This window comes from Homalodisca vitripennis, unplaced genomic scaffold (genome assembly GCF_021130785.1).
Source record: "Homalodisca vitripennis isolate AUS2020 unplaced genomic scaffold, UT_GWSS_2.1 ScUCBcl_1249;HRSCAF=4634, whole genome shotgun sequence".
Taxonomy (NCBI): domain Eukaryota; kingdom Metazoa; phylum Arthropoda; class Insecta; order Hemiptera; family Cicadellidae; genus Homalodisca; species Homalodisca vitripennis.
In genome coordinates, this window is record NW_025777444.1 from 60,019 (window position 1) to 71,346 (window position 11,328).

The window sequence follows — 11,328 nt, forward strand, 5'->3', positions numbered from 1 at the left end:
AATAAATTATATTTGATTGTTTAAATTCAACAATTGTAAAAACAGATTAAGCGGAGTTCATAAGATAATTATGGCCAGCAATTATTAAATGATTTAATTAGTTTCTTAAATAAACACCAGATATCTCTTCTACAATACAGTAAATAAGAGATCGTATCTTGATGTTATTCAGTAATAAAAAAGCCTAAGTAGGTTCCAATTACATAACAAAATTGTATTTTCACTGTAATTAATTGCAAGTAATAATATAATTTTATTCATTAAAAATAGATGAGTCAATATGGAGAATAATGCATGGAGCTGAACTTCTAAATGGAGAGGGAACATTGCTGGAGAAAACTACTTTCATAACGTCCTTAGCAAAGGAAGTGAATTGAATCTTAGAACTCGCCAAGGAATAATTTTTTATTAAATATTCTTAATTACTGAGTTATAACGTCAGTTATTTTCAGATTAACTATTACAGTTATAAAACTTTATCAAATAACTGAAATTGAAAAACACTAATTGGTAAAACAAATAGAAATAAGGCCTGATACTTTCTTGAACGTTGAAGGTTGTTAAAACTTTTCGTTAGTTTTAAAGATCCTTGTTATAGTTAATACAATTTTCTTAAACAACTGTATGGTATGTCTGCTTAAGAAAGCAACTACTTTTACACAACAGTTTGAAAAAAGAAAAAATCACTACACGTTTTTAGAACAAACACATAATTAACTTGTTTGTACTAAATTGTAAGAACTTGTTTTTCCAAGGAGCTCGAGTTTGATTTCTCAGAAAACAGTTTGCTACAACACAGCAGTAGTGTATTTTCTTTATTTTCAAGACTACCAATTATCCAAGCTAAAATAAGTACATGAATTACTACTTATACCGAAGAAAAGATATTCTGGATATTGTCCATAGATGCTTGCTAACGGTTAGAATGGTTACATCTAATATTATGGGAATTCCCTAAGGATATTATCCCTTCTAATCGCTATGAATCTTATTGTGGACGACCTGCTTAAGTCATTGACCAGAAGTGGTCTCTTCCTACAAGGGTATGTAAAATCACGGGATTTCTGTCATGATTAAGAACATCTCCGTAGATTCGGCATTTTTAGAGACGATCCGCTTTGTAGATTGTGTAAAGGACAGTATGAAATATCTAAAATACCTGCTACTATTTCACTACCTTGTGATATTAAAGGGTGTTTCATCATTGGCTATTTAGCCAAGTGTTTTGAACATTCCAAGGAAGCTCTGATTGATTGCCTTGACATGCTTTTCAAACTTCTGGATTTAAAATATGGTTGACTTTTGCTTCTCAATGTTTTAAAGCATGATAAAATCAGACGTCTCTTTCAAGATTAATAAGAAGAAAGAGACCTTGTCGTATGGATGCTCCATTACTATAAAATATTTTTACTTCGATCCCGCTTTTCCCCACAATTAGCCAACCCAGATGAACGTTGACCTCGTTCTATGTATGTTCTAGAAAAATTTACAATTCCCTGCTCTACAAATCCTCCCCAAAATTATGGGAACATCTACCACTCAACTTTAAATAACTGTGACTGACTTTATCAAACTTTATATTTTGTTTTCACTCTGAATATATAAGTAATCTTTCACCCTAAAAGACAATTCCCAGAGGCATATTTACAAATTGACCCTTCCAAAATACCATTATGAAATTATATCATAGTGAATAACTTATGAATATATGGTTTCTCTATATAAAGTATGTGTATTGGAGATCAAACAAGTAAAAATTAATTTCTTTTTAGTAGTATCCTTGACATAAAACGGCGCCAAAAGATAAAAGAATGAGACACACAGATGATATATAATTAACAGTCCACTAAAACATTATTTCATATCCATAGAAACAACAAAGGTCTGATATTTTAATCTTTTAATCGATAAATATTAATACGAGTATGTGTCAGAATTTCCAAAGTCGTTCAACTTGCAGCGCGTCAGATAATCACCACATGTAGTACAATGTGAAGGTCAGAAGCTGGACGAGGACCAGGACTTACAAGGATGAGTTACTTTTATTATTTATTAATCACGATTACTCCTAATAATCGCTCTTGATACCCAAAGCAAATTGCAACATTTTAGTTTTAGTGACTATTATATACAACACAAAACACATGAAAGGTTTATATAAAACGATGACCTGATTCCAAAGCAAATAGAAGTTTCAAATGTAATGTATTATTTCGTTGAATTTCCTTTTATTTTTCTAAGACTTTCACCGATTTTCTTTATAGATAGCTACTACACTTGCGTTTGGGCTGTTTTAATCCTCTCTGTACCGAAAGCGTGCAGGGAGAATTAGGTTCAATCATTTTCCAAATTCCAGTCGTCACAGCAGTTTTGGAACTGTTTTCCATAGTTGATGACAAATATTTAATATTTAATGAGAAGAATGTTCTAACGTACGTCTTCGAGCAACTGCTCGGACTTTTTTGTTAGGCTAAATATTATGTTTAGTTTAATTAGTATACGTTATCGGAGTAAAATTAGTAATTAACAACTACACCACGTTTGATGTTTAAAACTCAATAATTTATAATACGGTTTAAAATAATTTTAAAGAAAGATATAGTCTACAATTCCTACCTCATTCCGTTAGTTACGTAAATATCCACCAGAGCACGCATCCACAGTACAAGATCTAAGACATGGCAAATTAAAATGTTGGAGTAATAAAACTTCTTACTCTAAATTTAATTTACATCTTCTATTAGCATTTTTTTCCAGACTCTATTTCCAGAATTAAATAACTAAAATGTTCATGTACATTTAAAACTCAACAGTACAGAAATTTTTGGATATTAAATTCCTATATATATTAAGAAACGTCAAACCCACTGTTTTGGGTGAAAGGATCAGTGAAAGAACCACTTAAGACTCTCTTCAAGATGGCGTCATTTCTCCTTGTTATGGAGGTCTTTAATAGGAGAGGTATTTTCGTACAGGTATATGTAGATGAGATGACATGATAATTTATTCTTGTGACCCGTAAATTTAAAATCACGGTCACGGAATTGACTAATGCAACCCTGAAGAGAGCAGTAAACTGGTGAGATAGAATTGCCTTTGTGTTATCCCAGCCCAAGCTGCCCTGGTCACATTTAGAAGAGGACATAATGGGGGGGGCCATCGGTCCTTTTTTGTCGAGGAGGATACATCAGCGAGTTGATCCAAATCAAGTTATTAATGTTGTTGTTGACAGGTGACAGAATTGGGGACCACTACTGGAAAGGTTTGTTGCCAGGGGAATATGTTTGCTAATATAGTGCAGGCTTCCGATCGTACGGTCTTTTGGTCTTCAGCTGAAGCTATTGCATTTGCTTTATATCTACGTGATTAGACCTAGACTAACGTTTGAGGTTTTTTGTAGTTAAATCCTAGGTCGGATTGGCTTGCATCCTAAGGACATCCTGTCTGGCAATAAGCTCCGAACTGACCCGGTTACTGCCTCAGATGGTTGTCATAATCTTGCATGTTTGTGCATAATAATATTTAGTTTATGACAAGTTGGATTGTTTACCCACATCAGTCGGAAGTGCCTTCTCTAATCTTACGTTATAAATGAGTAGTAAAGTTACCATGTATATGGTGTATTACACATGATTTCAGAACTACTTTCACGATTTTACTTTGACAAATACTTCAGGATTATGATGTTTTTAACGAAGGATGTGTTCAAGGGGGTTTCACAGATCAACGCCATACTCTGTGATCTCGTATAAAAACTATAAGGAAGAAAATTATATATGTTTAAAATTTTGGACATTAAGCGTTGTAAGATTTACAATTTCATTTACAGGAAAACTGGAACCGTAATTAATTTATGAAATGATAGTTTCAAATGTTGATATCAAATGTAATTACATTCAAAAAATATTAATAGTAAATTTTAATGAGTTCTTCTTTGTAGTTTGACACTAAAATAAACATTTTTTGGTGAAAAGCATATATCTCAAAATTCCTCTTCTTGATTTCTGATTTAAAATATACAGTGGACGATAGCAGTTTATAACGCTTTCAAATGCAAATCTTTAGATTTATTAGCATTTGGTTATAAATTAAAAGCCCAAATGAATATTTACCAAAATTGAATATTTTGTCCAGCAAAGACAAACGTTTGTTTATGCTATAAATAACCTTAATTTTGTAAATGTACCTAAATTGTAATACCTGGTACTATAATCATACGAGTAAATAGAATTCTCTCACGATGCGCCTTTGTTACCGGAGAAGGATACTTATTAATTATGTAATAATCTATCCGGTGTCTCAAATGTACTTCAAGGTATTATATTTATTTGTGGGCCACTAATTTTATTAATTTATAAAAATATTATTACTATCGCATTGTGATAATTCGATGTACTTGATTAACTAAAGTGTGACTTTATTACCCATTGAGACACTCGCCTATTAAATACTCTATAGGAAATGTCCAACAAGCTCAGATTAAGTGTTTTATAAGATAGCAGAATATTTAAATTGGTTTAGTAAGTCATTGCTTCTATTTATATAAATAATATGTTGTACTTAAAATTACCATTTTCATCTGACTATGACTTATGATATTTATATATTGAAATACTAAATACTTGAATACACTGCGTCCTGTCACACGGTAAGCAGCGAAGTACTACATTGTTAAATTTAAAATTCAATTCGTATTTAAGTTAATAAAATAATATAAAAATTTCGTAAAAATTGTTTAGGAAAACTTTAAAATACAAATTAGCATACATTTTCTTTGTATCTAAGTAATGGTCTAATCAAGATTAGTTAAAATCTGCCCAATACGGTTAGTTTGATTATTACACATCCAAAAATCTTCAAAAGAGTTTGCATTTATAATATAAACTATTGTAGAATAATTAGCAATAGTATAACATGTTATGTCGAACATTGTCCCCAGATATTGCATCCAAACACTTATAATGTAGCACATACATCGGAAACGGGGGAAAAATCTTATTAGAATCTTTATAGTTAAGTTTTATTTACCCTTTTGTGCCCCTAAAATGTATGTGTTGGTGTAATCAGACAACAAGCGTTTAGTTTGATTAGTAGTCGTGACGTCAGCAATATAAGGGACAGCTAAAACCTAAGCAGAAGTTTCAGTAAAATATTATTTTACATCCATTGAAACAAAATGGCATTTATAATTTAATTTTTTTTAATAATTCTAAAGTGTTATGTCGCTGCATTTTACAAACTTCGCTCAACTCACAGATAGTCACGGAAACAGCACAAGAAACACGATGTGAAGGCTAGAAGCAGGACCAGGGCCAGGACTTACAAGGATGAGTTACTTTAATTCAATTTAAATCATAGTTTTTACTCACTATTTATCGTTACACAAAGCAGTTTACAATATATTTTTAGCCATTATTTAAAGCAAAAAACATCAGAATAGTTTATACAGGGTGCGGCAGCATAACTTCCTTTTTTTAAATACGCGCCATTCAGTTAGTTGATGTCATAGCGGAGCGCTAGTGGTCTCATTCAAGAGGGGGTACTGTAAAGTTTTGTCCCGACACGGTTCAGTCGCCATCATGTGTTGGAATAGTGAGGAGCGTGCCTTTGCCGTTGAGGCCTACTTTTCAAGCGGATGTTCGGTTATTGCAACACAGCGTGCATTTCGGAATCACTTTAATTTAGCCCCGTTGGCTCCTGTCCCAGACCGCAAATCAATTGTTACATGGGTCACTATATTCAGACAAACTGCAAGTGCGACAAAACGAAGAACTGGAGTCCCTCGGCCCGTTAGATCACCTGAAAACATTGAAGCAGTGAGAGAGTCAATGTTGCGATCACCACGGCGTTCTGCGCGCAAACACGCATCTGCCCTTGGACTATCTGATCGTTTTGTGAGAAGAATTCTTCGTGATGATCTTCATTTTCATCCCTATAAGATGGCGATAGTGCAGGAACTTTCAGAACGTGACTTCAATTCTCGGATGAACGCGTGTGAACTTCTTCTTGATGTCGTTCCCGAGGGTGCTATTGTTTTTTTTAGCGATGAAGCCCATTTTCATTTGTGTGGGTCGGTAAACAAACAAAACATGCGCAACTGGGCTGACACCAACCCTCGAGAATTGCATCAAAGACCTTTGCATTCACCGAAAGTCACAGTGTGGTGTGCAATTTCCTCAGCTGGAATTATTGGTCCCTGTTTTTTTTGAGGAAAATGAGGTTACAGTGACAGTGACTTCGGACCAGTATGTAAACATGCTACAGAATTTTTTTTTCCCACGGCTAGAAGATTTGGATTTGGGGGACACTTGGTTCCAACAAGATGGTGCAACAGCACACACTTCGAGAGCATCGATGGCTGTTTTGAGGGAAAACTTTCCAGAGCACCTTATCTCAATTAGAGGCGATTTGGAATGGTCGGCACGCTCTCCCAATCTGTCACCTTGTGATTTTTTTCTATGGGGTTTTTTGAAATCCCGTGTTTATGTGAACCGTCCAAGAACCCTACAAGATCTGAAGACCAACATACGAGAAGAAATTGCCAACATAACCCCTGCTACGCTAACAACAGTCATGACAAACGCCAGAAATCGGCTTACGCAATGTATGGAGAATGGGGGACGTCACCTAACAGATTTGATCTTCAAAACAATGTAAATAAAAACTTTAGACATGTACCTACATTATAAAAAATAAATAAATATTTTCTGATGCATACAATAGTTTTTATTGAGTTTTAAAAAAAGGAAGTTATGCTGCCGCACCCTGTGCATTATTATGTTTTGTGTAAAAGCTAATAATTCATGTTTTGTGCTATGTATAATCCCCTTAGTACCCTAATAGTACAGGGAGAATCAGTTTACAATATTTCGTACAAAATGGACACCAGTAGATATTGTAATATTTCACGTAATCTTATCATAAATATGTATATATTGTTACGAGAAGCATTTTCTAATTTGTGTTTTACAACAATCTTTCTAGCGTTGCTATTAAGCAAAACATTCGTAATGATTTGAAATTATTATTCAAGATATAAAAACTACAAGTATTCTTGGTTTAATTGATAAATTTAAAAAATTAAAAACAATACCAAACAGTTGTGGCCAAAATTTGTTCTTAAAGGTTTAACTCATTCTATTAGTTACAGAAATCCACGCCAGAGCTCTCTTTCACAATACATGAGATAATAACGGGCCAATGTAAATTATGCAATAGTAGCAATGCATAATTAGATTCTTTTACTACATTTAAATATTAACATTCCACTTTTTAAATGATAATAATGAAATTACCATAATAATTAATAATTTCATTTCATGACGAAATAAAATAAGTCGTTTTGGAGAATCATGCGTCAGCTAAACTTCTAAATTGAGAGGGCAGCCTGCCGGAGTAAACCGTTGCCTATATAACCGAAGCACACATTTCTTTAGCAATTTTTGTAATACAAAACATCAGGACATATTAACATCCAAAATCCAAAAGGTAGAGCTCCCAGTGGTGCACACAATCCTCCCCCGAACCCCAAAAAGGTGCGAAAAGCAAGTAGAGAGTGCAGAAACTCAATAAACTGAGGGAGAGATATGAGGTACGTTCTCTTATTAATGCGATACTTTCTATATTGCGTTGCCAAAATGGTATTTGTATTATATACGTGTATTGGAAATGCTTTGTTCACATAAATATGAAATAAAAAGTATCGAATTTGAACTTCCCACAGTTAATTTATGTATATTACTTACCAGAATATATTATTTTACAAACCTGATAAATATTTGTACCAGAGTTAATAAGCATATACCAATATAAGTAATTATAAAGATTCATATGACAAGACATATTATACATCCATTATGAATATGAATAAATGAATTTTATTTCTCTTAAAAAAAAAACATGGTAATACATGCATATATACGTTTGACAAATTGCTTTTATAAAAATTACAAATAGGAATCATAACAGTCTAGCATTATTTGAAAGTCTTTGTATCCACCCGCTGTAACATTTGATGGTAATTAATTCAATTTAAAAAGTATAATACATAATAAAGTATAGAGAACATAATTGTGTAAAATATTAAATAGTGTTTGTATGGAATAAAAATATAAACTGCTCTACTAAGAAGCTTGTGAGGTAGCCTATGTCTTGTTGGCAATAAAGCCAATTGATTGCCATCCGGGAAACACATTTTTCATTAGTCGCATTTTTTATGTGAAGCGGAAATTGTTAAAAAATGTCGGACCCAAGTATTTAAAGGAATGACGCAAAATGAATTGATTTACATTTGGTAGTTTAAAATATTTACTTTCAAAGCTTCTCGTACTGTAGTGATTATTTGGCAAGACATTGTCTCTATTTCCGTTCCGAAAAAAAAAACAATCTCAGGACTTTAAAAATGAAACGATGCTGGATCTTTAAAATACGCAACAGCTGCTACAAAGGAAAATAGCTTGATAGTTTAGATTTTTTAAGAATTATACGCAATAAAGAGTTTTGTATAGCTCTTAACTTAGCTTTTAATGTTTTGTAAGTAATATTATAATTTATACTAAAAAACACTTAAACGTTTTCCGGAATCTGGAGTTAAATCATGTTTGTATACATTTCTCTTATATAGTCTTAATTATTAATAAGAAAATGATCTTATTAAATAATTCTATCAACAAAAATTTAAAAGTATATATTTTATTGTCTATCTTTAAATTATTAGTTAAACAAAATATATTATTAGTGCAGTCATTGAAGCGAAAAATACGGTCTTACCTCCGAATTTTTTTTACTGTGAACCGATTTGCATGAAATTTTGGAATTAGGCTCATCTTACCCTTACCTTCAAAATTGAAAATGATCTGAACTCCGCCTATTATTTTTAAGGGGTGTAAACAACCCCTTAATGGAAAAAATCGACATTGAGCCATTTTATCGCTAGTAAACATGTTTAATAGTAATTGGTGAAATTTTTAAAGTGTTTTCTAACACAATTACCTCATATTAAAATCATTTTCAAACCCTTGAACATCTTACAACCCTTGCAAACAACCCCTAAATTGAAAAAATTACAAAAAAATACTTTGGTATGATATAAAAAGATGTAAGTATAGAGTTAGTAATATTTTATATGTTTTCTATAATAATTATGAAATTTTTAAACTCCCTTTCAACCCTTGAAAACTACCCCTTGATAAAAAAATTGTAAAAATTATTTTTTGATAAAATGGAAAAAGGATTTAAATATTATTTCCACACTCTCGAAAATGATTATCATATTTTTAAGCTTTTCTACCCTTAAAACTACCCCTAAATTAAAACAGTAAATATATATGATTACATATTATTTAAAAATAATTTAATTTAGAGTAAAAAATTGCCATTTATTGGATAAAATACTTACAAATTATACAAAATTCACTCAAATGTGTTATATATACATATAAGAAAGTTGGTAAATGTATTCATGCCTACGTTTCCAAAATATATGAGCCATATTATGTATATATTACACATTACAATAGTTTTGGGTCTCAATTATACTGCGTACTTTCACATTTGCTCCAAATATTCACAGTCTGAAATTTTCAGTTACTAAGTAGAAAAACATATGATAAGTTTTTTTGACCATAACTCCTTCAATTTTCATGCTATCACAATTTATAAAAAACCATTGTAAAGGTAATTAAGAGAGCTACAAACATCCTGTATTGCAATATATAGTAAAAAACCTTTTTCTCAAACGGTGAAGGGTTAAAGTGCTTGAGAGAGGCTGTGATTGCGCTGCCGCGCTCTTTTTAAAACAATCATATTTCCGTAAATTTTTGTTTTACAGAAAAATCAAAAAATCCAAATATTTTGTCAGAAATATACTTACATTTTTCATTCCTACACTTTTATTCGTATATGTCGTCATTTTTTAGATATTATGAAAAAAGTTGGTTTTTTTAAAAATTTGAAATTTTTTTAAATTGTGTCTTTTTTTGAAAAATATGTGTCCTGAAGCAGCCAAACTGATATAATCTATTAAACTCTTCATAATAAAGTTGATTCTAGGCGGAATACGATTAATTTTTAATTTTGGTGGAAATGGCACTTATGAAACCCATTGATTTAAAAAAGAAAAAAACATTAGATGCTCCTCTTATTTGCAATACAGCTCACTCATTTTACGTGCAAAAGACTTTTAATAGTGCTCATTTTAAAAGCTTATTTCAAGCACTATAAAAACTCTTTTTTATGAGAATGCCTAAAATGCATCTGCTCGCCGCTAGATGGCATTGACCACATCGATTAAATTTCAGACAAAATAAAAAACGGCTTTGATTTTTAATATCTAGCTTAATATTTTACTTAGAATACTTTATAAAAAACAAAATTGTTCATATTTTTACCTGCTACAATTTTTTTCTTTATAAAATTTTCGATAAAAACGTATATTTTTGGAGATATTTGTAAAAAACCGATAAAAAACGTGAAAAAATTGCGAATTTTCAAATTGCCAATAACTTGAAAAGTATTGGATTTTTCGAAAAACGTTATAGATGATTTTTTTGCTTAAAATTAGGCCTTCTATCGATATCCGAGGTTATTTTTGAAAAAAATAAATTCACTCCCGAGAGGGGGTGGCAACCACCCCCAGGGTGGTTGCGGAGTTCAAATCATTTTCACTTTTGAAGTTAAGGGTAAGATGAACCTAATTCCAAAATTTTATGCAATTCGGTTCACAGTAAAAAAAATTCGGACCAACAATGCTTCAATGACTGCACTATATTGAATGTTGCTTTTTTAACCAGGATGTTCCAAAATCCTTATCTTCTTTATTGTTTTAACCCTTTTAGAATATGAAAATCACGAACAAAAACATGAGGATCACTCGAAAATGTTTCTTACTTGCATGCGATGCATTATATATATATATATATATATATATATATATATATATATATATATATATATATATATATATATATATATATCAGTACTGTTTATTTTGGCGCATAAAGTATTTGTTTAAATGTGCAAAGTCGAAGCCTGCACATAATGGAGAAACTGTGTGCAGAGTTGAACGAACCCTCGTCAATCCTGATGAGGGTTGGTTCATGATCCTGAACCTTATCTGGATCGTGAGGTTCAGTAAAGTTAGAAGGCAATATAAATTTTTCATAAATTATTGGATTAAAGCTTTACTATTGAATTAAACTTTCTATTCATAAGGAGACTCAAAATAATTCTACTGTGCATTTACATTAATTTGTCAACATTTAATTTGTTTTTTTTTTATTTTGGTAATTATGTCCTGTATAGTAATATCCTAATACTAATTTCCCTAAT

The 11,328-nt window shown here is 31.5% G+C and overlaps 1 protein-coding gene across 1 annotated transcript; it reads left to right on the forward strand.

Moving 5' to 3' along the window:
• The first annotated feature begins 5,579 nt into the window (after positions 1-5,579).
• On the forward strand, positions 5,580-6,209 carry LOC124371375. The gene has a single exon (XM_046829705.1). The coding sequence runs from the start codon at positions 5,580-5,582 to the stop codon at positions 6,207-6,209; it is 630 nt and encodes a 209-aa protein (XP_046685661.1).
• Positions 6,210-11,328: the final 5,119 nt, after the last annotated feature.